This window comes from Cydia pomonella, chromosome 3 (assembly GCF_033807575.1).
Source record: "Cydia pomonella isolate Wapato2018A chromosome 3, ilCydPomo1, whole genome shotgun sequence".
Classification (NCBI taxonomy): domain Eukaryota; kingdom Metazoa; phylum Arthropoda; class Insecta; order Lepidoptera; family Tortricidae; genus Cydia; species Cydia pomonella.
In genome coordinates, this window is record NC_084705.1 from 17,072,629 (window position 1) to 17,100,289 (window position 27,661).

A 27,661-nucleotide genomic window follows, 5' to 3' on the forward strand; every position below is an offset into this window, starting at 1 on the left:
AGCTCTCCGCAGTTAGTTCTAATTTTTACCACCTTATGCGCTGGGATCGCTTTACTTACCCCCACCATGCACTTCGCACGGTCCCATGAAGTAGATATTCTGCATTAATATGCCACATATGTCGAATTGTATGACAGTGCGATTACTAAAGTAGCCATAATTACTTACACTTTTCCTTGTCGGCCACGGGTGGATTTCGAGCCTAGCTATTGCTAAGCTGAATGAATAAGGCGAAGAGATGAATTAAATAATGACGACATTATATTATTAAGTAAAATTATCTTCATTTCAGACCTCCAGTATCATTAGCTATGGCGCTGTCGCCGCAGCGGTACCCACTGCTGTCCCCGCACTACCCACCGCTACCACCACCCCAACCACAGCCGGACTCCTCGCGCGACCACGAGGAGAGGCACCACTCCGATAGTGACGGTGAGTGTCCCCAGTGTCCCTATTCACTGATTTCTATTGCCCTGCCCTACCCACGTTGTCGCTTCCGGAGCAGCAGCCAGATTCGTGTCGCTCTGCTACGATGAGAGATTTTTATCCAGCGATGGACGGTGTCTCTGTAGCGGTTAGCTCTTGTCCCTTTCCATCGCTGCGCCTCCGACAGGGACTGTGAGTATATCTAGTGTCCTTGCAGCGATACCCGCTTCCATCTCGGCCCTAACCATCACTACCGCTGCCCTAACCACAGCCGGATTTCTCGCACGATGACGTGGAGAGGCACCACTCCCACAGCGACGGTGAGTGTCCTCGCAGTGAAAGATACCCGCTTCTGAACCCTTAGTAACCCTCAAGTAAGCTTACCCTTACTTCTATTTATTACATTTGTCAAATAGCGAAATTATGCACAGGTGCGTTGTCGTGTAAAATCAGAACTCCTCTGATAAGTTTGCCCCTCCTTTTTTCTTTTACTGTGGCGTCTCTCAGCTGGCAAAGTAAATATGCGTAATAATCAGCATTCATTGTCGTTTTCTTACGTAAATAATCTATTAGGAAATTCCCTTCAGCATCCCAAAAAATTGTCGCCATAAGTTTGCTAGCCGATGGACGAACCTTGAACTTCCGAGGAGGATTTTCGTCTTTGAATTTCCATTGTAGTGATTCCTGTTTACTTTCGGGTCCCATTGTCTAAACCAAGTCTCATAACATGTCACAATCCTGGAAATAATTTCTTCCTCTTTGCCGCGACTCATGTCTAAAAAATCTTGACAACATTTGACACGTCTGTTCTTGTCTACGCGGTCAGCATTTTGGGGACCCAACCGGGCAACCTTAGACATGTTTAAATAGCTATGAATTATTTCATTTACCCGTTCCTTACTAATGCCCACATCTCTAGCTATCTCCTAATGTTTCACTCGTCGTTCTTCAATAATTAGATTTTTCACCTTGATCACATTTTCTTCAGTGATGGCAGAAATTGGTCGTCCACTACCAGGATCGTCTTTTAGGCTTTCGCGGCCCGATTAAAGTTCCTAGATTTTATTGTGAGATCGGAAGGACACAAATCACCAAACACGGGCAACATACGTCGTATAGGTATACTACTGTTAGTGTTAAAGCGGCATAAGCTTACCCCTTATGATAAAAATAAAATTACAAGTAAACGTACTTTGACTATTGTACTCGTATGTGCACCATATAAATGCAGACTAGTTACGGCCACAAAGATTTATGGGCATCTTTTCATATAATAAGATTAACAAAACTCTAAACATCTCACCCTGATATATTCACACACACACACACACACACACACACACACACATCCACACAAGATAAAACAAATATAAATGTAATTGCACTGTATTCTTATTAGAAGGGCATTGTTTTCTAGCATTCAAACAAGCCTTAATTATCTACTTTCAGTCTACTATGTAAATGGTAAATATAGTTAACTAAGTCATAAGTCATAATAGTTTCTGTTATATGGGAGAGGACACTGACTTCTCTAACACAGGTTTTTACCTAACTCAAAAATCAGGGACTTCAACACCTAAATGTACTTGCCTTTAATGCCAATATTTTTTTTTAATTACTTTTTATAAAAATAAAAAAATATAAAAATTAACGGAATGCAATAAAAACACGGTGTATATCCCACATTGGATACTTAGTGAAAGCCAGTTTTCACCAAGGCACTTTGCAAAAACTAGTTATAAGTAACTAGTGAAAACCATTTTCACAGGCGATTATGGAAAAGTAGTTTTAATTTTAACTAAGGTCCGACCGAGATCTCGGTCTCGGTCTCGGTCTCGGTATTCTCGGCCAAAAATCGAGCCGAGATCTCGGTCTCGGCTCTCGGCCAGAATGGGCCGAGATTCTTAGCGAGACCGAGACTAGGCAATGAGTTATCATTGGTAAATTTGAATTTTCCGCGCCCGAGCGCCGAGGTCTAAGCCACCCTTTGGTTGCATCGCCCGGTTGGTGTGACGTTTTTTGTGATTTTGATTGGTTTCGTACCCACATTTTAATATATAAAATAAAAAGTATGCCAATTACTTATCAAATACTAAGTGTTGGAATCGGATAGGCGCGGTTGTAAGTAATTAGGTACTTGTTCATTTGGGTCTTTTCGTTTTGTGGTTGTTGTTATTGATGAATAAATGAGTGTATATTGTTATTATGTAACTTAGATTAACTTGTTGTGAGTGGAAGATGACACTGGATATTTTGATGCTAAATATATTTGTGTTAACGGGAAAAAGCAAAGCAATAGGTAAATAAGTACAAAACAACACCTGTGGCGGATATTTTGGGTTATAATATAGAACTCTTTATTTAAATATATCTCGGACACTACGTAAACATGTTGGTTATTTCTTGCGACACCAGAGGGCCTCGCTAAAAGTAGCTTGCCCACATAAAATGTTGGTCTTGCCCTGCCACTGACGATATATATTATAACATACAAAACTCAAATACATAAAAAACATCCATGACTGTAAACAAATACCTGTGCTCATTACATAAATACATGCCCTTACCGGGATTCGAACCCAGGCCCATCGGCTTCATAAGCCGGGTCACTACCCACTAGGCCAGACCGGTCGTCTTAACAAAAAAAATCAACAACAAACAACAATTAAATATTAATTATTGGAGATAAACACACAAAACTCTCCATAATAACAAGGCCACGTATGCCTTTAAAAAAGCACCTACACACAATTAGAGTCAGACCAAGCTAAGTTGGCAACGATTTTGATAGCCCAGCCTGTGCAAGTGTTAAGTGAACGTCATAATTTCATAGAAGTTTGTCGTTTAACACATGCACTGTCTGGGCCGTCTAAATCACTGCCAACTTATCTCGGTCTGACTCTAATACTTTTAAATTGTACCCTTCAGTTTTTTTTATTTTTATTTAGAATTTAGAATATTATCTGCTTAAGACCTGCACATTTATGTTGTTAAGAGGATACGCGAGCTGAGATTTAAATATTTTCAGTGAATGTATCCGTCTCGCTAACGGAAGCGGCTCCTAAAACTAGTGCGATAAGGACAACGCCAGGCGCGAAAAATTCTGCGTAAAAATCTCAAAAAACGATCTTTCGTACTCGACTGTTAAACGAAATTTTGATATCTACATGATAACGAAATTATCCGTGTCGGACTGTTTTGCTTTTTAGGCTAATTGATGTTAGTTTTAAATACCATGCTTCTCTTTGCGGTCTAGTTAATTAGGCCGTTTTTGCGAATATTTGAAGTGCGCTAGTGCCTTGAGAAATAACAATAATAAAAAAAGCAAAACAGATATTAATAATAATAATCTGTCTTAAAAAAATCATTGCCCTAGCTTCAAAAACCACGGAGGAAACAGTGGAGTACGTTTGTATGGAAAATCACCACTCCTGTCGCCTCTTAAACAAAGTGCGCTCAGTAGGTACTTTAGGGATAACCAGTCGAAGTGAATCCAAAAATTCCATTCAATATATACAGGGAAATTACCAATAGTCATAGTCAACAGGGTTTGGTAAAAACGATGAAACAACTGCGTAAGTTTAAAAGCAATATTGTGTGACGGCCCGATTCGAAGAATGATTAAGACACGTTTAAGATCTTGGAAAGATCCATAACTAAACGACATGTCAAAATTGACGTTTATTTTGATTCCGCTGTGATCCCAGTGAGATCTATCTATGATATTTCTAACGTCAAAGTGACATTAGTTGCCCGAATCGAATTGCTTCTGTCAATTATAATTATACGACATACAAACGATATCTAAATGAGAACTTACCTAAACCAGACCTTATCGTTATCGTATCCCGTTCTTCGAATCGGGCCGTTTGACACAATGAATCCAATAGAATATAAGTCATAATTATGGTTTAGCGTAAATCAAAATACTTACTAAACATAGATGTGGGTACCTAATTGGTACGACGACGAACGGATTGTTTTTTTTTTGTGGTTACAAAGTCACAGCTTTACGGTATTTTATTTAAGTACTTAATAAATGATATTTATGAAAATGAGGTAAAACTAAAAACACGTTACGGTTATTGGATACTGATGTGAAGTGAATAGGCACCACCGACACCGACACAACCTGATATTTGAATTGATACGTAGGGAGAGTTTAATATTAGCATTATTAGCAAAGAGTTCATAGTTAAAAGTTGACGTTTGACGATTCAGTTAATAGTAGTTATACTGTGGTACAGGGTTATAGGGCTAGTAAGGCTGTGTTGTATAGGTAATTGGGTTTTTTTTCTACTACACCTCTTCTACAATCAGTACCTACTCCTCTTTTAAAACTTTTTGCCCATATTAAATTTTCGCATATCGGTTGTTAATGTAACTTATAAGTTTATCTGATAATTACTTAATTGCCTTTATCCAAGTACGAATTAATAATAATAAAAAACAAATTATACTATTATGATTGTTAGAAATACTGATTACGATCTGTGGTATTATGTTCCCAGATGACAGTATCGATGTTACCAACGAGGAAGATTCAACGTCTTACTCGCCCCCCGCTGCTAACCTCGCTGCCTATCCTCAGAACTGCGGGCCTTGCAGGTAAATGTTAATTTAATTTCGGGCGCTATATGTTTAACAAATTTAACAAGTACTGTAACAACTATATGTACCTACAATGGTTCATCTGTGGAGGATCACGCTAAAAATACAGATAATTTTTTGCATGCTTGTTTAAGTAGAATATGGAGAACTTGTACATACTATATTTTTACCAACCCTATGTATCCCGTATTCCGAAAATAAAATTCATTCATTCATTCGTAATAAACGATTATATTCATTTCTATTCAACTCCTATTTTTTTTAAATAAATTATAGCTTATTTTAATGATGGTGTTTATAAAGTCAGGTCTGGAAAGTGTCCCTCGCAGCTTAAGGCCCCGTAGATTCGTGTTCTTTTCTCACTCTCACTAAGCGTAACAAGCGAGATGGATGTGCGTGCTCGGGACCGCGGATATTATTATGTTTTGAATATTAATTTGATGTACCTAAGTTTAAAAAAGAAAAAGTAATCGCAGAGTTCCCTAAACAATAAAAATGAGCATTTTTCATATTTTTTTTTATCGAGCGAAAGTCGAAAAATCAGGATTTTAATCGCTGAAGTCCCTAGAAAATCCTCAAGATTGTTAATTATATTAATGGTAACCGTATTGTTATCTAAATCAGCGGTATGATTTTTCAAAAACTTCGGTCGCTGAGCCAACGGAATCTTAAGTACGTTTACTCTAAAAATACAGGAACTTAGTAGGTAAGCTAGAATGTGCCCTTGGCGCACCGCATCTGTTACTAATTACTTACTTATGACCTTTTCAACTCTAACTGTAGAAGTAAAGAGTAGAGACAAGAAATATGTGGCCTCAACCTAACTAAGGCTGCGAAACCTTACCCATGAACGTGTTGATTCAGACCGCTGGGAGTGGAAAGCGCGGCAGAGACAGCAGCCCGGCTGCTGTTCATGGCCGTCAAATGGGCCAAAAACCTGCCCTCCTTCGCCAGCCTCGCCTTCAGAGATCAGGTATTTTTTTTAATTTCCGTGCTTACCTATTTGATATTGTCCAGTAGGGCTAAGATGGTCGGTTCTTTATCATTTGTCACCATACCTGTCCCATTCTAACAAGTATGTAAGCGCGAAAGTGACGGGCATAGTGACAAGTGATAAAAATGGAACCATGATGCCGCCGCTGTAGGGCTAAGATGGTCGGCTCTTTATCATTTGTCACCATGCCTGTCACGTTCTAACAAGCGTGTAAGCGCGAAAGTGACGGGCATAGTGACAGGTGATAAAAATGGAACTATGCTGCCACCGCAGGTTCCTTAATTTTTAAATAGCGATAATTGCATGTCGTTTAGCCCTAGTGAATATTTGTGCCACTTCCGACCCATTTACATCCACGATTTGCTTTCCAGTGCGATCGACGCTTGTAATCCTGGGATGACGCTTGGAATGGAATCCTTAAGAATTGGATATGGCAGCTTTTATATGTCGTACCTATACAAATAACATACACAATAAATGCCTCTTCTTTTTTGCGATATTTAATCACTGAGAAAATAAAAAAATCGGTTTGTTTATCAGGTTATACTGCTGGAGGAGGCATGGTCGGAGTTATTCCTGCTAAACGCAATCCAGTGGTGCCTGCCGCTCGACGCGGCGTGTACGGCGCTCTTCGGCAGCGATCAAACTGACCAGGGTAAATCACAAATACTTCAAATTAAGTACGGTGTATGGTAAAGTAAACGTTTATATAACACTTATTGACGTATTGTTGTTGTTAGAATCTGGAGCGGGCTCAGGTGTTTTGCGGCGACTGCGTGAGGTGCTAGGCCGGTACCGCGCAGTGCTGGTCGACCCGGCTGAATTCGCTTGCATGAAGGCCATCGTACTCTTTAAATCTGGTCAGTAGATAATTAGATATCATTATAGATCACTCGCTCGTTTTTTCCTCACAATTTATTCTTGGCCGCCGGCGAGAACGGCAAGAAGTCCTTCCGGGTAGTACTGATGACGTTAATTTTCCAGAGACACGCGGCCTCAAGGATCCCCTGCAGATTGAGAACCTGCAAGACCAGGCGCAGGTGATGCTGATGACGCACGCCCGCGCGGCGCACGCGGCGGCGCCCGCGCGCTTCGGCCGCCTGCTGCTGCTGCTGCCGCTGCTCCGCCTCGTCTCCCCGCACCAGCTCGAGAGGGAGTTCTTCGCCAAAACCATCGGACAAACGCCCATGGAGAAGGTGCTAGCTGACATGTATAAAAATTAGCTATAGATTGATTGTTTTTTGCGAAGGAACTCGGATTAGTGATTTGGTTCGATGTTTAGCGCGAGCGGTTGGGTTGTGACTTGTGAGAGTCCCGTTAGTTTCATCGGGAGCGCTAGTGACGAGCTGCGGTTGTGGACGAAATGCCAACCGCCGTCTTGATATGATCTCTTATATATGAGACAATTCGAGAGTGTAAATGACACCTTGAAATATGACCGTCTAAAAATATTCAACAAAGGTAAGATGGTACTAAAAAATCCAAATTTCAAGCAATCAAAATGTACGGATCCACATCATAAATTTTTATTGGTGAAGATGTAGAATTAATTTAGGAGTACGTGTACCTACTTATTTTAGCTTGATGCATCTAGAAGTGGAATCGGATATAAGTAAAGCTAGATTTTTAAAACGAATTATGGCCTCATAAGATGACATTTGATATAGGTATTTGTACAATGTATGTAAATAAGGAAAATGATAAGGTGTCCTTGAAAAATGTTCATCTACCTATGTAGAGACCGACCTTCCGACCGATTCTGCTAGTATCTTAACTAACAAGCCAAGCCAATTCGAGTTTTAGTTATTCGATCTGTTAGTATTATATCGGAAACAGATCGAATAACTAAAACTTGAATTGGCCTATTAGTAATTACAATACGTAGGTACCTATTAATTACACTAGGTACACTTGCATAGAAGTTTGTATGCACAGGTGGTAACTTTTCTTAGCAGCTGACCGTACCTATTAAATTTCATGAAAATTATCTACGCGTAACTTATAGTCTGTATCTTTAGGTATTTAAAAGATAGTTAACAAACCATAATTAGGTATTTTCTTGAGCAAGAAAATTCTTCAAGACAATTAATTTAACTCGATGTACCAAAACTTACAGAAGTTTTAATACAATATATTACTTACTCAACGTAACAACGAAGCTGCTGTAATCGTGCTATTTTGTAAATAAATAGGCATATATCGGGATGATTTGATTAATCAAACGTAAGTTAATTATATCATATTCGCTATTTCTTCGCCCTAGTAAAAAACCTAAAACGAGATCGAATATTTAGCCATTTACTCTCAAATGGCTGATGATGATGATAAAAGAATAGATCCAGACAGTTTTCTATTTGGTTGATTAACTGATAGATGTTTTAAGCACCCGAAAATGTAAAAACATATTGTTTACATTTATTTAACTACCTAAAAATACGGACTATAGTTAGCGTCAGACAAAAAAAAACGTATGATTTCTAATAATAAAACCCCTAGTCCATATACATATTAGGGATCTCAAAAAGATAAAGATAAGATAAATCTCAAGTGTAACAGTATTGTACACCCAACTGCAAAGGTTCCTAGTGTGAGCACTTTTGGAGCCCGCTGTTCTTAAACAAAAACATCTGTTTTGCATGCAAGCAACAAACAGACCTCAAGCATGGATGTGGTAGACAGATTCTTTGCACAATTTATTCGATAAGGAAAAATCCTTATCGAATAAATTTACCCTCTTTTCGAATTTTACTACAGTCGTCATTGATACGCAGAATTCTAAAATCCTAGACGACTTGATGTCATTCCTGTTTTGTGTTTATCAACACAAAATAAATTTATTAGAATTATGCAAATAGGGTTTTTTGATGACACAGAAGAGGCTAACGGCCCGATTCGAAAAATGATTAAGACACGTTTAAGATCTTGGAAAGATCGATAACTAAACGACATGTCAAAATTGACGTTAATTTCGATTCCGCTGTGATCCCAGTCTATCTACGATATTTCTAACGTCAATGTGCCATTGGTTGCCCGAATCGAGCAGCTTCTGTCAATTATACGACATACAAACGATATCTAAATGAGAACTTATCTAAACCAGAACTTACCGTTATCGTATCTTATTCTTCGAATCGGGACGTCAATCGTGTTTAGGTTGGTAAAAAATTCAACTATAAAATTCATTCGTTATATTAAACTAAACATATATGTTCACTATTATTTCATTAGATACCATTTCTCGTACAGTTGACTCAAATTTGGATAGGAACGAAGCTTCAAAAGCCTTCTTGACATGAAATAAACACAATACACATCAGCACATCACGCACGACGCTAGCAGTCAGTGGCGTAAAATTCGTAAGAACAGCATATAAAAAGCCAATCAACGGCGAACATCGAGTTGCAAGTTGCAAGACTGGTTTACTGTGTGCATACAAGCAACGATGTATTTATATCAAAAGACCTTGCACAGCTTCATTTTGTAAAACACATCGTATGAGTGTTACGGTTATAAGTAGGTACGTATTAATAGGCAGATAATATGAATTTAATGTCGAAGACCACAGCCATCAATTTCCTCTCATTGACCTCATTGTGTCATATATAGATACTTGCAAAAGTACAAAAGTAGTCTGGGTTAAAACTCTATTTTCCAAACCGTAACACCATAGACATGTTTTTTATTAACACGTTAATAATCTGCGCCTCTGAGTAACATCCAATGTACCTACATAGTAATCAGTTACTTACTGCTCGCGGTTGTTGATAAAATACGCAGTTTTCCTTGTTTTAAACCGCAATGGCATGGCCGCAAACGCGCTGATACTCATTTTAAATACCGTCTCATACCTACTCGTAGGTTACGAGTGACATTGAGATCGGCTGAGATTACCGAGAATGAGAATATATCGATATAATAATATATGTAAGCCTATTATTGTAACCAGTGGAACTAAGGTCAACGATCAAATATTCTAAATCCTGTATGTAAAAGTACCCATGTTTAATGAGGAATTACCTTTAGGTAAACAAAACAAAGTTCTATATTCGATACCTCAATTCATAGAAACCATAGGATGATCCTGTTAAGATAACAGTCGAGGACCCCCCGCGAAATCACCTTTTCAAACGTAGTCCTCATTGTCCTTTGAAATAGTTATTTGTTTCACAAGGGGTCAAAGTTATTGTTTAACCGCTCGTGCTAATATTGATATCCGAGCAAGCGAAAGATTTCAAAATTGAACCACGATCATAGCGAATGGTTCGAAAAGTGGAATCTTGAGCGTTGAGAAGGTTACAAGGCACGAGGGTTAAACCGTTGCCTCTGAGTCAAACATAAAAGTTTTCACCACACCACAGCTATACCCCTACGTTTGATTTTTTCGTTTTAAAATTATTATAAGAGTTAGAAGCATTTAATTTTTTTTTATGAAATCACGCTTTCGCTCCTAATTTTTACAATAATCAAAAAAATCAAAAAAAGTCAAACGTAGGGACATATCTATGGTTACTATACCTACATCAAATTATATATAAAAAAATCCATAATGTCAATATCCAGAGAGGAAAATGGAGACTACGTTTTTATCGAAAAACGGCCGTCCCTTTTCCTCTTAAGCCTGCAAACTAACTGCGGAAGTGATAACTGATAAGTAATAGTAGATTATTAACCGAGGGAGGCGAGGGATGAAAGGCACTCATTTCTGACGCGACGAGGTAGGTAGTTCTAGTTAGGCGCTCGAATTCAGTGAGAGCGCCAATAATCCGAGGCCTTTTACCAGAGTCGAACACTCTATAGGAAGGGAGGCGAATAGGGGAATTTTCGGTAATACTCGAGCGTGGCAGTTTAAGATATGAGAGATACCTTAGACCTAATAGAACAACCTTGTAAAGTATTTAGCTCTATATGTAGTGACGCGCGCCTAGGATAGACGATCAGATTAGTAAAAAAAAATCGATAGTCTGAAATACTCGAGCGCGTCAGATTAAGATATTGGGAGTTGATTTTAGTATTTTAAGACTAAATTTAACTAATCTGACGATAAGTCCTTGACGCCGCCGAGTTATAGGGTCGCGAACTTGTAAAAAAAATCCGTTAATCCGGCATTCTCGAGCGCGATTTTTTTAATTTTTATTTTGAAGAATATAATCTAAAACTTACTAAAAATACAAAATCTGCCGGTTTCCGCATGACCGGAAGTGTGGAGCAGCCATTTCGTCTTCCGAAAAACGCGTTGCGGCATATAAGTCGCGAAGATTTTGTGGAAGGTATTCGTTAGACAATAAATACATTTTCTTTCTCAATCGATGCTGATAAATTGTTTAACATCTCGAGTGGACAAGCTGCAACTCCTGAAGTAAAAATGAAATTGCCAGTTTTTGATCGGTACTTTACACCTTCCATTAAAGACTATGAGCATACTCTCCGCAACAGTGTGAATGACGATAAGGACTACCACATCAGCGGTCCTCAGCAAATCCGATTAGTAGACTTTGCGAAGGACTTGAAAAATATCAAGTTCAAAGAAGCTCTAGTCAAGTTTTTCATTGATCATTGGAATAGTCAAGAGATGGCCGTTATCATTCGCAACAAAACAATCTATTTGAACCACGACTTGTGCTACGTCTTCAAAGTTGTCGATGGAATAGTGCAGAGAACAATCGATGATAAGCTCTCATGCTCAAGTCACGAAGAAGCCGACACGAAGACAGTTTTCCTTGCCTGTCAATTGTCACAAGGTTCTACAACAATCATTCGAACATCAGACACAGATATTCTGGTCATTATGTTGGTCAATGTGGAGCATTTGAACGAATCAGTTAGAGTGTGGATGGGTCTCGGAGTCGGTAATGCACGTCGCTATATAGATGTTTCGGCACTGTCAGTTCAGTTAGGCTCAATGCTTTCACGCGCACTGCCTGCTTTCCACGCTTTAACAGGATGCGATTTTAATCCAGCATTGTATAAACGAGGCAAAAAGAGACCTTTTGATATTTTGAGAAAATTTGAGATCTTTCAAAAAGCGCTCGCTGATGTAGGGCCCGATCGTTGTGATATCCAAACAATTTTCCCCACGCTTCAATCTTTTATATGTCACATGTACGGACTGAAGAAACTCGCTGATGTCACCGAAGCTCGATTCGACATTTTTAATAAAACATACAAGGTGCACGACACATCGAAGCCGTTCTCGTTGAACGTACGCAACTACGACGCTTGCAATTTACCCCCATGCCAGTCAGAGCTATACCAACATTGCCTCAGAACTCGGTACATCGCCAATTTGTGGAGGAATGCTTACAAATCCGACATCACTGACCTTGCACCAACCGATCATGGGTGGAAAGAAAATAATAATAAATTCGAGTTCACGTGGTTTATCGGGAATCAATTGCCCGATGCGTATGAAAATGTTGTTGTATCGCCGGATATTCTGGGCAACGAGAATGACACTGAGGACAGCAATGACGAGACGCTTGATTCAGGTAAATTTTTGTACTTCTATAATATTCTCTCAACAAAATTACTGAATAGAAATAATTGTTACGGATGTTGCAGGCACTCAGCAGGAAAGAATTGTGGATGAGGAGCCACAATATGAAAGTTCCAGTGAAGAAGAAGATGAATTGTATTGAGCAAAAATGTAAAGGTCATACATAACAATACAATTATTATACAATTTTTATATCATTTCATTTTTTTATACAATAAATAATACAATTCGTACTACATTTCATCTACATTTACGTTGGTTGCATCTATCGCTTTATTGTCATTCTTAAAATCCCCGTTTTATCAAGGAGAAAGAAAGGAAAAAAAGAAACCATTAAACCTTTTTCGGTCAGATTAAGAGAACCCACCAACATTTTTGTCAGATTAAGAAAATATGCTTTCAGGATACCGAGATAAACCTCCCCTATGAAAATCTGACGCGCTCGAGTATTTCATAAAAACTTTTTTTTTTTGCATTTTCAAAAATTCATCGTAACTTATCGTCACGCCGAAATCGTTAGTTTTTTTAAAGGGACCTTCCTTGGGGCCTACTTAACACCCCTTCCAAAAATCTGACGCGCTCGAGTAAATTTTTTTTTTTTTGCATTTTTGACTACTTTATATTCCTACCCCCACCACGCAAACCGGCAGATTAGTATGCCGTTGTTATCAGAGGCACTTGGGGCATACGTAGTATGAATATCTGAGTATCTGACGCGCTCGAGAATGCCCAAATAACTGTTTTTTTTTAACATTTTTTAAAAACCGTACACGCCAAACCCACCGCTAAAATGGTTTTTACCATACGAGCTTTTCTTTTCGAAATTATTTTATATTCTAAGCTCTTAATATTGTCTCTTATTTTAGGCCTGCATTTTAATTAAGAATCGGGACTATTTTTGGATATGTACGAGTACCTAACCTACAAACTTTTTTAAAGCTACTTATGAATTTTGTACATTTGTGTAAATAATAATGTTATTGTAATTTAAGTAGACACCACTAACCTACGTAAATATTTATTATGAATTATTTCCTACATAGTATATTAATAATAAGTTAATTGTGTAATAAATACCTCATAGTAAAGAGAATTTGAAATAGAGGTGGATTGTCAAAGAAAACTTTGTAGCCACAGTAAATTTACTACCATCTTTCGACACATGATTTAAACTTTTAGTACGCCATTTAACTTTGATCCTTATCCATTCCCTGATATTTGCTTAATTTGTTAAATATCAAAAAGGATAAGGATCAAAGTTAAATGGCGTTCTAAAAATTTTACTCATGTGTCGAAAGATGGCAGTAAATTTACTGTGGCTACAAAGTTTTCTTTGACAATCCACCTCCATTTCAAATTATCTTTGCTAATAGTAAGAGTAAGTCGATTGTACAGAAATTTACAGTAACTGAGAGGTTTTGGGGTAAGTATCTGAATAAACACTAAAGGGGCAAAGTACATACTGTGAATGAAAATTGTCAAATTGTAGTTTTTACATTTTCCTAATAGGTATTATACCTAATACCTTCGTTTTAGATAACTTAAAAATATTAACCTACCTATTCTCGAGGATGCGTTGTGTTGATCGACGGCTAGGGAAATATAAGCAAGGATGGCAGGGTGATAGGTACTTCCGCGTCAGAGTCAATACGACGAACCACCACCAAACCCTAAAACCAAATACCTAACTGTAAACGGTCGGCAATGCTCATGTAACACATCTGGTTAATAAATGTAGATAGTATTATGCTTCAATGAGAGTTGAAAATAGGAACAGGAAAATAGGGTCTGAAGAATTGTTGCCTCCTATTGCAATGCTTTGTAAATAAAATACATAATGCTGTTTATACGTAATTAAGATGTCTGATGATGTTTAGCTTGTTTATTAACTGAATATGTGAAATTTTGTCAATATTACCTATGCCTACTGCCAAAAAATAACCAAAAATATAACGAATAGTATTCCTATTGTAATAAATACATGTGAAATATTGATTTGGTTTTTTTATCCATCAATCGAATAGGCATTCACTTTTGGTCCATTTATTACAGCAACTTGAATTTTGGCTATCAGGGGAATCATAATAGCGACAAAAAAACGACAAAGGAAAAATTACATAAATGACAATTTAAGGGAATGAAAAAAGCAGCAAGAGAATGAGAAGGACACTTACGTTTTTCAGACATGCAGCGCGGACCCAAGCCTCCGTGAGAACCTTGAGTAGTGATGTACGCGTTCTTTAGTGAGTTACCAGGGGAATGATAGCGAAGCTCTGGATGCATCTTTTGTTGTAATTGAAAACAAATACAGGGACCATACTATTATTTATTTTATCAATTCATTAACTAATATGCTAAAACTTCGACTAAATATATTACTACTACTTTAAAAACACCCCGATCCCGAGAAGGTGCTATGTATCAAAAACTAGTCCTTTAGGGTTATTTATAATCTCCCAAAATCTAAAAAAACCCTAAATTTTCGCGGTTTTCTCGATGCTTGAAAAAAAGTTGCGTTCGTCGCTCGAGGCCTTAAACTTGGATTATTCATTGGGCCAACATCATAAACAAGCCTGCAAAAAATTAAAAAAATCCTCAATTCAAGTCTCATTGCCAATTTATAGTCCTAAAAACTCTGTACAAGAAAAAATACAAAAATATGTTACAGGGTGGTCTTTTTTTAGGGCCGTTGCGTTGCCCTACGTCAAAAAATTGTAAAGATTTTATTTCATAAATTAGGTATAATTATGCCTTTTTTATGCCTTATATGATATTATCACTTAAAGTGGTCTTTTTTAAGAACTTCTAGTGTTGCCTAGGTACATCCTGCAATAGTGCATGGCCACTTTATGGACCAATTCCATTCATGTGTCCATGCAATTTTGCAGCTGGCGGTACGTAAAGCAGTGTTGCGCTGTTAAGATTTTTCATTATTTAATGGGGTCGGGACAGGTCGGCCGTCCTCAAATTAAAAGTACGATTTTTGACCTGACTTCGAAGCACTGAAGTCAAATATTTGACGTTTATAGTTATTTATTATTACAAGCCTATATGGTGTCCCACTGCTGGGCAAAGGGCTCCCCCCTCGATCTCCATCCATCTTGGTTTTGAGCAATCTCCGGCCAGCCGTTGAGATATGCCCGCCTGCCTGTTTATGCCGTGCTGTTTATAGTTGCATGAGATATTTGAAAGTTTGTACGAAACGCTCGGTGCGCGAGTCACATCATCTGGTTTGACCCTTTCGGTTGTAATGCTAGTTTTCCTTATTACCTACATATTAAGTATCTACTAGACGTTTCCACTGAGTTTGTTTATGGCTAGCAGTATTCACGCTTTTACCTTAAGAGGCAATAGGAGTGTGGTCACTTCTTCATACAAACATACTCTACTGTTTCCTCCGTGGTTTTTGAAGCTAGAGCAAAATTTTTTTTCAACACAAGTTATTATTAATATCTGTGTCGGACTGTTTTGCCTTTTTAGGGTTCCGTAGCCAAATGGCAAAAAACGGAACCCTTATAGATTCGTCATATCCGTCTGTCTGTCCGATTATATCACAGCCACTTTTTTCCGAAACTATAAGAGCTATACTGTTCAAACTTAGTAAGTGGATGTATTCTATGAACCGCATTAAGATGTTCACACAAAAATAGAAAAAAAAAACAATAAATTTTGGGGGTTCCCCATACTTAGAACTGAAACCCGAAAAATCTTTTTTCATCAAACCCATACGTGTGGGGTATCTATGGATACGTCTTCAAAAATGATATTGAGGTTTCTAATATAATTTTTTTCTAAAATGAATAGTTTGCGCGAGAGACACTTCCAAAGTGGTAAAATGTGTCCCCCCCCCCCCCCCCCACCCGTAACTTCTAAAATAACAGAATGAAAAAACTAAAAAAAATATATGATATACATTGTCATGCAAACTTCCACCGAAAATTGGTTTGAACGAGATCTAGTAAGTAGTATTTTTTTAACACGTCATAAAATTAAAAAAAAAATTTTTTTTCATCAGACCCATAAGTACGTGTGGGGTATCTATGGATAGGTCTTCAAAAATGATATTTAGGTTTCTAATATCATTTTTTTCTAAACTGAATAGTTTGCGCGAGAGACACTTCCAAAGTGAAAAAATTTGTGTCCCCCCCCCCCCCCCCCTGTAACTTCTAAAATAACAGAATGAAAAATCAAAAAAATATATATGATATACATTACCATGCAAACTTCCACCGAAAATTGGTTTGAACGAGATCTAGTGAGTATTTTTTTTTTATACGTCATAAAATTAAAAAAAAAAAATTTTTTTCATCAAACCCATACGTGTGGCGTATCTATGGATAGGTCTTTAAAAATGATATTTAGGTTCCTAATATCATTTTTTTCTAAACTGAATAGTTTGCGCGAGACACTTCTAAAGTGAAAAAATGTGTGTCCAAAGTGGTAAAATGTTGAACAAGATCTAGTAAGTAGATTTTTTTTAATATGTCATAATTGGTACGGAACCCTTCATGCGCGAGTCCGACTCGCACTTGGCCGCTTTTTTGAATATTTTGTTTCTTAAGGCGCTAGTGCAATTCAAGTATTCGCAAAAACGGCCTAATTTACTAGGTCGCAAAGAAAAGCACGGTGTTCAAAACTGACATCAATTAGCCTACCATTTAGATCTCAAAATTTCGTTACAATTGGTTAAGTTTTGGAGGACGAAACAGTTGAGTACGAAACATCGTTGTATGAGATTTTTACTCAGGATTTTTCGCCTAACCTGGCGTTATCTTTATCGTTATCGTACTAGTTTTAGGAGCCGCTTCCGTTAGCGAGACGGATAAAATTATGTTTGCGAGTTCCTTGCCTTGTGACCTGTTTATTGTTAGGAAATTTTCTAAGAAGCCGTTAACATTTTGCTGCCATAGTTACTAATGTAGGTAATAGAAGCGTTTTGGAATTGTTTATTAGAATTAAAAAATTAAAAAATAAATATAAAATAAATATATTAAAATTTTTAAATTGTTTTTTCTATATGAACCGAATAGTTCGGCCAAATATTCGGTTCGGTATAATTTGAACTGAACATTCGGCCGCATATTCTAATTTGGCAAACTCCATATTCCGCCCATCTCTACATTTGACGCATAGTCCGATACGCTACTTTTCATGCTGATGAGTGATGACGCTCTTTCATGATAAATAAAAAAACCAAGGCCAAGGCAAGTACGTACCTTCATACGATATGAAAAGCCTTACAAGCAAAATGGAGTACCATCGCGGCACTTAGGTACGTCCTTTAATAAAAAGAGAAGTTTTTGGAAAAAATACATTAAAGAGTCATTCGATCTCGTGTTCCAAAAAATTGTCGTGGAAAGTATTTATTAATATTAAGCAATATTTTCTTAACTTTTTTTTCAAAAAAATTGTACGTCCGGTGGATAGGACATGCACACATATTTTTGTGTGAAACAAGTTACTTATGTCAAAATAAAAACATCCCCTCAATAAGATTTTTTTTGCTACTATACGTTACTCTTCTGGAATCCGGTAGGAGACTTGTTCTCGGACCACATGATGGGAGACGACGTCAAGGAACCAAAGTCGATTCAGCGGAAAGTTGTCCTGCGTGGGTAGGCTCGGAGGAAGAGGGCCATGAAAACGACCCATTTATCCCTTCCCCCTTTATACCCCCAATCTTCCTAATAAACCTTACCTAAACCAACCCTCCCAACCACACTTCCCGTCTTGATCCTCTTATCCATATCCCCCCTTTCCTGGAGGAGACAACCTCGACCCCAAAAACCCTAATCCAAGGTGTGACTCATCGTGCCGATGGATGCATGGCTGAGAGGGAGCTCAGTCGCGAACGATAGGCCTAGGGTACCGGGCGAAACCCGTTGTATTTAGTCCCGTTGTCTACGCATGCGGGGCTCTGCGTGGAATGGACCTTTTATATCCCTAGCTACTCGTGAGAACTGAATGGCAACAATAACTGATAAAAATCTTAATAAAAAAACAAATAATAAACAAACGACCTCCTTAGATGAGACGGCACATGCTGAAGCACTGAGGAGAGCGAAACAGATAGGGAGTGGCATGGCCGTGGAGGAGCCATCGAAGCTGGAACGGCCACTGAAAGCCGGGGTACATACCGGAACCCCAGCCCAGGTGGCTGAACCGGAGACGAAAGGAGCATTTGACAGCTGGGCCTTCTAAAGACAATCCGATGACAGCTGAGAGTGGGACACCTGTTGAACCCTCGAAGCAGGTCATAGATCCCGGCTGGGAGATCAGGTGCAAACCAAGAGGGATGCCTGCCCAGGCAAAATCAAAATCATCGACAGTAAGAAAACCTTCATAGTCTAAAGCGATATAGGAACTTAGTATCAAAAAAGGTATATAGTAACGTTTCAAATCATTAAACATTTTTATGCAGCGATAACTTTTTTCACACAAAGATTTGGAATTACCTGCCATAGTAAAAGTTTTAGAACTTTGAATAAGCTATCCAGTGACATATCGCTTGTCCTTATTGGTCAATAGGCCAATCTGACCACCCTCCTTTAAAGTTTTGAGATTTTCCCTGTAAGTACAGGTAAAAATAAGCGCTTTACATTTTTATGATAGTAACAACAAAATCATGAAACTTTGCATGTAATATTCCATCAGGCGTTTCAAATAAACGGATTACGCATTACGCATGCCTACTTTGCAGACAAAGTGGCAGGGGCGTATTTTTTACATGTTCATATGACCAGGTAACGGCCTTTCCACCGCGATACAACCGACTGACGATTTTTTTTATTTACCTACTTAACCCTTCTTTGCACGGTGATGGAATTTTCCATCTCAACATTGTCCTATTAATTAAACGTAGTTATGCGGGTGATTGACATTTATTTTAAGACTGTTATGTTTCAACAACAGTACAGCGTGAAATGGAACGTAGTTGTGATAAAAAAATAAACAGAATTACATTTTTTTTTTATTCGCGGGCTCGCCGTTTCGCGCCATTTACGAAAACTGTTGACCTTGTATTCTGAACGATAGTACTGCGAAACTATTGATATTTGCGGAATAATTCATGTGTATCAGGTGTATGTAATTTAATATTATGTTAGTTTTTGTGCATACATCTTCGAAATTGGAACATAAAGTAACTCGAAAGTATGTGATGGAAATCTCCATCATTATGCAACAACTTCTCTTCACTTGTAAAGTATGGCGAATTATTTATTAGTAATGATCAAGTGATCTATGTTTTAAGTGTAGTGTACATTTACGTCTTAATAAAAATAATAACTGTTTCCTGAAATATCACGTAAAATAAATATTTTGTAACTCTTGTATAAAATAAATAAGAATAATTACATCAAAACTGTTTAATTTATTCAGTGAGTAGCTATGTACCTACTAGGCTTAAGGTCAGAGTTTGCATTTGCATAATGATGGAAATTTCCATCATATAAAAAACAGACATATTTCCTAAATCTTACCTTATATATCTTTTTTTACATTTTTACCGTAATGTGGAGGTCAACTAACATTATCCTGATTTATTTCAAAAATAAAAAGAAAATCATGCAATGAAGGGTTAAAATAACATCTAAACTATCATCTGACACAATATCAATCGGGAGGCGTTGACTGAATTTTTTGTTATACTTATGTTCATGTCATCAACTAACCGTCTTTCCACTATTTCCACAAGTATCAGCCTGTGTCAGGTGATGACCTGATGACTGACGATATATGCTCCTGGCCCGCGGTCTAATATTTCTAGGTCAACAGGAATGAATTTTGATTCCCTTGAGTGACGAAATATACGTTTTTTGCGGCCTTATCTTTTGTTTTACGTTTAACTTAGAAGTTTGATTTTTTCACAGCTTCAAGAGGCTGTAGATCTGAGTATTTTGTTTAAATTTCGAGATAAAGGGTCTTGACAGACGGATAGACGGACAACACAGAGATCCAGTAAGGGTTCTGTTTTTTCCTTTTGAGCGACGGAACCCTAAAAAAGCGCTCGTGTACGGAAAATTTCTCGCAGACAGATTTGGCCGCACCGACCTTTCATGGATTACGAAATTAAATCAAACTTCGTTTGTACTTTCTGAGTATAATAGCATTTAATTCGATTTATGGTCGTCATCTTTACACAATTTTTACGTTATCACATAAGTTACGTCTAATAGTTACAATTTGTATAAAACACTGTACGGCAATGTTCTTATAGATACATATCCTTACACACATCAAACATTTAATTCCATTCACATCATACAATTAATTTGTGCCATACAGTGTTCATTTGACTTTTCTATACCGTAAAGTTTATGACAATGACATTGGTGATATAATTTTGTATTAAGTAAGCTGAAATGTCAGTTAATGACGTTTTTGATTAATACTAAATCTGTTAATGTTTGTTTTTTTTTCTAAGCATTGGTGATATGATAAATGATCACAATATTGATACTTCTGAAAACTACGTCAGGGCCGGTTTTGAGCATAACAACTCACAACAAGAAATTTAATTTTTACATCAGTACATCATACACATTATTACATCTCTAGGTAAGTATTTAACGCATAAGGTGCCGTGTTGTACCATTTTTAGGGTTCCGTAGTTTAACTTTAGTTTCTTAATGCAGAAACCATTAAATCATAAAGTGAGTAATGGTATTCTCTACTAGTATTTTTATTTAAGAGCAACTACATGGTCAGCAGTGGCGGTCCCAGGCCAATATTTAGTTAGGTAGAGTAGTTAGTACTTAAGAAGGGTAGATTGAAGGCCCAGTGATGGTGGGCGGAGCCTCGCGCTATCCTGTCCTCGGTCATAGGAGGAGACCTCTCGCTACCGGCGCTAATACGCCGCATGCTCAGCAGTGAGGAAGCGTGGGCGGCAGTGGCCTCCTTTAGCGTCACCGTCCTGTCGCAAAAGGAGGCTGCAGAGAGAATGCGCGAGGACGATGCGAATTCGCTCCCTCAGCGCCGTAGGAGGCCAGGTCGGCGTCTAAGGGCATACGCAGCCCGAATGATGCCGCCTTAACGGGAACCTGCGGGTGATGGGCCGGGAGTTCCATCACTCGCCTAAAGAGGTTCCGAGCTGGAAGGCCCTCAAGTGTTCCGAGGCGTCTTCAGCGGAGTAGGCTGCTGCAGCAGCCACAAAAGACGAGCCCGTAATGGCAACGCCGACGGGGTATCGGAAGTCTACAATCGCGTTCCCGAAACCCCGTCCACAAAGCGCGCGGTGGAACACCCCAGGGGGTTTAGTCCGTGGGAGTCGGACATACCCACTCGGCTTCTCCCGTGCCAGTGGGATCCATAACGGATTCCCCCTGGGTCAAAAAAAAAAAAAGGCCCAGTGATGGTGGATTTCGGCGACTGTTGAGGTATAGTATACATTTTATGAAATGTTTTTTTTGCTAGGGCCTAACTCGTTGAACATACGCTTCTGTTTCTTATGTGCAGCGGTTACCAATGCTACGTTTAGAAAGAAATTTTACCGACATATTAATATGGTTCAACTTCATGTAACAGCTCATTTTGTTATCTGCCCGATCGTCCTACATTACCCAAACTCGTTATCTCAGAATGAGCTATTACATAAATTTGAACCTTAATACTATCACGTAAGTTGCTTTGGCACGTGCGGAAGGCACCTTTCCTTAAAAGAAACACCGGCGTTTGTTTAGAGATTAGGGTCTGAGGAGTAAAAATAATTTGAGAAAATTCATACTATAGCACCGCGCAACGCCAGCCACTGCTGATACCTACCTACATGTACATATGTCTATATAAAAAACTTGATAATACAAACAACACAATTTAAGACATTAGCGAATCAACTTCTTGACCAACAGTTTTAAGTGTCTCTTGAGTTACTCAAAGTGTATCTGGGCTTCTAATATACATAGTTTATGTTTATTAGGTTTAATAGTTGGGGCCTTGAATGTTTTGACATACACCATGAATAAACAACGTAAAAAAGCCATTATTTAAAGGTGTGACATTTTACAACGAAGTTTGTGTCGGTCAAAGGTCGATTCGCCCACATGAATGTCGCGCTCGGTTAGAGATTCAGAAACAACTAGGCAAATCCAAATGCTTTTTTTAACGTTGTTAGTCATAGTTGACGAACGCACAATATTCCACAAATGCATTGCAATGCGTTTCAGAAGACATTAGCAACAAAACCACACAAATGACAAAATCAAGGAAAATCGTGTTGTTATTTATTCCTTATTGCCACGTTAACTGACCAGCAGAGTTTCATACAATCATTTAACTTAGATATAGTTAACCAAACTAAGTCTGCACAGACTATGCAATGGCAAAGTGTGGGTGTCAGCAAAAACGTTAAATTTCTGGGAAAATAATTGGCGTTTATTATGACACTCCACAGCTCTAGCAGGCTCAAGGGTGGTTCAAATCGCAGGAAAAGAGTCATCAATGGCCTAAGGCCTAAGTCCAATGGCTTTATTCATAGACCGTTGATAATCGTTTGTCCCTATCCGTCATTTTCAGATTTCTGATTCTTAGAAAGAGATGAAACTGTAAGAGGTTTGTAAGAGGTTGCTAAGTTGTATGAACAAGGGGGCAAGCTGATTTTGTCGATTACAAAACAATGGTGGGCCATTGGGTGGACCACTCTGCCCCACCACACATATAAACTTTATTATGTCTCCTCTACACGATGGCTCACAGCTGGAGCAGCGAGATGGCCATGCGATAGTTATGGCTCCTCTACACCATGGCCCAGCGCTGGACCAGCGAGATGGCCATGCAATGGTTGAGAGCACGCACTATGAAATGGGCCACGTGTAGATGTGTACGGACCGTCGCTGGCCCACTACCTTTGATGTGCAGACGAAAAACCGACACCGCGGCCATCCCATCACCATCTCGCCGCGCCAAAAGCCATCCGACATCACTACCCTCTCTACACGCAGGCCTATCTTAGTGGGCCAGAATGATGGAACCTTACACATAGAAAAACTAGTTGTAGGTTATACCATTCTTAAATTATGTAAATACTTTTTTTGCACCAGAATACGGTATAACGGTACGGGATGTTACGAGTGTTGGGACAGCTGCTTGAAATAACAATAGAAGGCTCAGGACCACTTATCTGACGAATGAAGTCATTGTTGGAAAAAAGCTAAAAATTTCAAACTGGTACATTGTTCTAACATATGTATTTGCCATTTTGCACTAGTTAATTGAGACACTGTTGTTCCGAAAGTTCTTATAGCTGCTCTGATTTTATTAATAAGTACATAATTTTATTTATATCAATGGCATACCTAGTGCAGAATAACCTTCAGAAAATTTTAAATTACATTGTAGGTATAGCTAGTAGAATAGTAGTAAAACCAGGTAACAATTCTATATTCATTTCAGTCAACATTAATGAGCAGAAACACCAACAGTATAATAGAATAGAACCATGATTACCTGCCTACACATAAATATTTTATTTGTAAATATTACCTGTTTTTTAGTGCAAATTATTATTAAAATGACAGTTTTGCAACCAGTTCTCGGTTCATGAGCATTTCAAATGCCTTGATTATATTAAACATGACCTTGTCAAGTTATCTTTAATTTTATCTCTCAGAGTTGTATATTTTAACAACATTTAATTCAATCTACGCACATGTTTGCTGCCCTTTAAAGCTTGGGCTATTAGATGTAGCGGCTACTTGTGATGTATTAGACTAACACAGAAGATTCAAAGAAATATCAAGAATGGAAAATGATAATCACTTGTATAAGTAAGAAATAGACCAAAGAACAGAGAAAAGGATATTTTTAAGTCACATGTAAGCAAGCAAACCAAGGAAGTTTTCAAACAATGTTATGAAATGAATAATTTAAATTGATTCTATCTCCACTATCTCCAGGGATTTCATGTACTAAAAATAATTTTACAAAAGAATTATCAATTATATCTCTGGATTACACTTATAGTTATTTTAGTTTTCAACTATAGCTATACAGATCAGTACAAAATCGGCTGTTGGTACACTCCTCCGAAAACAATTGTGTTTGTGACTTTTTCCACAATAAGGTAACTAAAAGGCCGGTTGGCTTCAAATCTTATAACTCCAATCCGGTTTGCAAACTCTGCAGCTGTAGCCCCAGACGCTGTTGTACCTTCCTCTGTAACCTCAATTTCTGCTTTATGGATAACCCTAGTCACATACATGGGCACCCGAGCCAAGCGGCCCAAATTGGCTTTCACAGGGTCAAACAGATCATATATTCCCATTCCCTCTTTCAATATTTCATTCAGTTCAATGCTTGAATCAATTTTGAAGCGAGGAATGAAACAATCTATTTCATCATCACTATACTCTTCTTGAGAGAGTTTCAGCTCTTGAAACACAGTATCAAGAGGTACTTTTTTGAAGTTTAAGAACATATCTTCTAGAGTAACACCAGGATTTGGCAGCATTAATAGCATGGACAGACGATTTTCAACACCATAAGGCAACTCAATTACTCTTGCTTGAATCTCCTTAATATTAGCAAATGGGTATGTGTATCTATTGTACATCATGTTCACTTCCCCAATTTTCATCCCACTACTATTATAAAAATTTTGTTTAGTTGTAGAGGAGACATTAAAAGGTGCAGTCCACTGGCCTTTAAAATATACTGCACTCGTGATGATCATCTGTGCATCACTCAAATTACTTTCATCAACCAATTTAGGAATTCTGCCTTTGGTTGCTGTTGACACGGCTCCGTTGATGGTGGCGGCGGTTGCTGCGCTGTTTCTGAAGTCTAAATCGACAGTTTGCGTATCATAAAATGTTTTGGAAGATTGACGGAAGTCATCTTCCAGAGATTTAGACTTGTCCACAAATATTCCATTGAATTTAGCAAGATGCACCGTAGTTGTGTTTACGACTAGCCATCGCGCGATTTCTTGGAAGTCATGTCTGGTGACCGTCCGGTTTCTTTTTATTCGTAAGGCCGAGACCAGTTGAGTCCGCGTATTGCCCAGTGCGCCTTCCGACGTCACCGCCAACACCGTCCACGCTGTGATCGGCGACAATATGAGATTCTGCTTCCCTTGTTTTTTTGCTGCATGATATAATAGCTCTACTGAGAAATTCCCCGTCGCCTCGCTGAGGCCGTTGTGTAAGTTCGTGGGATATTCCGGTTCATCGTGTCCTTTAATTCCTTGATTCTGCCCGAAACACAACACAAAACACGCGCATAATTCGAGCACAAATATAAGCATAATGACTATCAACATAAAATTCTAAGTCTAATTCCCTTTAGTTTTTTGTCTATTGCACACAATTTGTACAAAGTATCTGCCGCGGCGTAGCGCTAGCCTAGCGGCGACTGACTGACGAGGACGCCTCGTACATCGGGTAAGAGGAAAATGACCGGTTGCCGCCGATGTCCGCGTTATCTACAGTGTTTACATTAAAACGGAATGGACAAACATACCAACTAAAAACCGGTTTCAAGTAATTGGATTCCGTTCCGGGACTTGGGGAATCATTCAAAATTGTATTGACAATGACGTTTGACGTACGAAATGCGATGTTGCTATATGATAATTGTCATTTTAGGATTTTTCCGAGAATACACCTGGGGGCCTATCGCGAAAACCGAAATTCGCATATCGCGGGGATCTTTCTCTTTTAGTCTCACTAAGACGTAATTAGAGAGAAAAATTTCCGCAATTGACGAACTTCGATTTTCGCGGTTAAAGCCCTGCTTCTACAAGCACAAAGAAGAAACGCTAAGCAAGTCAGTTATGCGCACATGAAAGAGTTCTAAGTCAGACTGAGGCACAAATCACAGAAGACGAAGCTAATGCAGCTTTGTACACGAAGATTAACAAAGGTAAAAAGAAGAACAATTCAAGTACTTACAACACCTAGTCTGATACTATCTAATAAACATATACTTGCTTTACTATAAAGTATGTCTTTTTTTTGGATTCCATTCTTTTAAAACTTTTTTCTTAAATATTAGGTCTACTTGGGCGGCTGACAAGCAAATATTTTGTTTGATATCTTGTAAACAAAAAAACTATCAAAATTACAAGATATCAAACAAAACATAAACTTATAAACCGCCCAAGTAGACCTAATACTATGTAATACGAAAGTACCTACACATACGGATGCATATGTAGATGTGCACGCAAACATACATAGCTAGTTTCGGATACAATTTAGAGATAGCGCTTCGAAATTAATTTCCTTAAAATGCTTCAAGAGGGCTCTTTTTTCCTACTTTTACTTTACTCTTTGCTTGGATCGCACCAAGGTCGGGCCGGGACGTCCGTCTGCTATAGCTTTTTAAGTAGAAAAATGTGCCGAGCGAGATAGCTCTAGAGACCTCCTTCCTTTTTTTATGTTGCATTATTTTAAAATTATAATCCCCAACTTGTCAGTAGAAAAAGGCGCGAAATTCAAATTTCCTATGTGAAATACCCTACACACAATTACCTACCCTATCTTTGATTTATCAGCGGCATCTCGTTTGAAAACTTTTATCTCATTCTAATCATATTTTCATCTCACACCCGTTAAAGGTCCCTTTTTTAGTTGTTCGTAAATAACTCGTAAACGGTGCTCCAGTGCAAAAAAAATGTTAAACAAATACTTAACATAGAATTTTGTACAGAAAAGTGTTCTTACACTTTTACGTTAGGATCAATCTTATTGAGATATTAAACGGCGAAAGTTAATTTTAATCAATTCTACACATTATTTATGTTGCTCGCTTTAAAAGCTTAATAAATATTAATCCTAGGGAAAAGTACTCCGCATGTCTTTTGTAGAACATTTTATTTTAATTGTTTATATACACATTTTTTTTGCTATAGGTCATACTTTACAAATAATTTACGAAAAACTAAAGAGACCTGAGGAGTCATTGTAATTAACTTTCCTCCTCTAATATCTTTTAAGTATTGATCCCAGAGAAAACTGTTATAAATGTTTTTTGTAGAAAATTTTATATATGTTTCCGAAAAGTTTTTGATTTGGGCCACCGTTTACGAGATATTTACGAAAGACTAAAAAAAGGACCTGGAAATTGATTATAATTAACATTCCCCCTTTAATATCTCATTAACTATTGATCCTATCGAAAAAATGTAGGTACAGAAGCA

The 27,661-nt window shown here is 38.1% G+C and overlaps 2 protein-coding genes across 2 annotated transcripts in view; one reads left to right on the forward strand and one right to left on the reverse strand.

Moving 5' to 3' along the window:
* The window catches only part of LOC133516174 (photoreceptor-specific nuclear receptor), a 57,899-nt gene extending 50,373 nt beyond the window's left edge, over nucleotides 1-7,526 (forward strand). The window contains exons 6-11 of the mRNA XM_061848958.1: nucleotides 293-432; nucleotides 4,938-5,034; nucleotides 5,902-6,010; nucleotides 6,572-6,686; nucleotides 6,772-6,891; nucleotides 7,016-7,526. Of these exons, the coding sequence (XP_061704942.1) occupies nucleotides 293-432; nucleotides 4,938-5,034; nucleotides 5,902-6,010; nucleotides 6,572-6,686; nucleotides 6,772-6,891; nucleotides 7,016-7,254 (820 nt within the window). The 3' untranslated portion in view covers nucleotides 7,255-7,526. The remainder of the gene's footprint in view (nucleotides 1-292; nucleotides 433-4,937; nucleotides 5,035-5,901; nucleotides 6,011-6,571; nucleotides 6,687-6,771; nucleotides 6,892-7,015) is intronic.
* A 13,080-nt stretch (nucleotides 7,527-20,606) lies between these two features.
* On the reverse strand, nucleotides 20,607-25,998 carry LOC133516191 (serine protease inhibitor 77Ba-like). The gene has a single exon (XM_061848986.1). It carries the CDS (start codon nucleotides 25,778-25,780, stop codon nucleotides 24,515-24,517), a length of 1,266 nt encoding a protein of 421 aa, XP_061704970.1. The 5' UTR covers nucleotides 25,781-25,998; the 3' UTR covers nucleotides 20,607-24,514.
* Nucleotides 25,999-27,661: the final 1,663 nt, after the last annotated feature.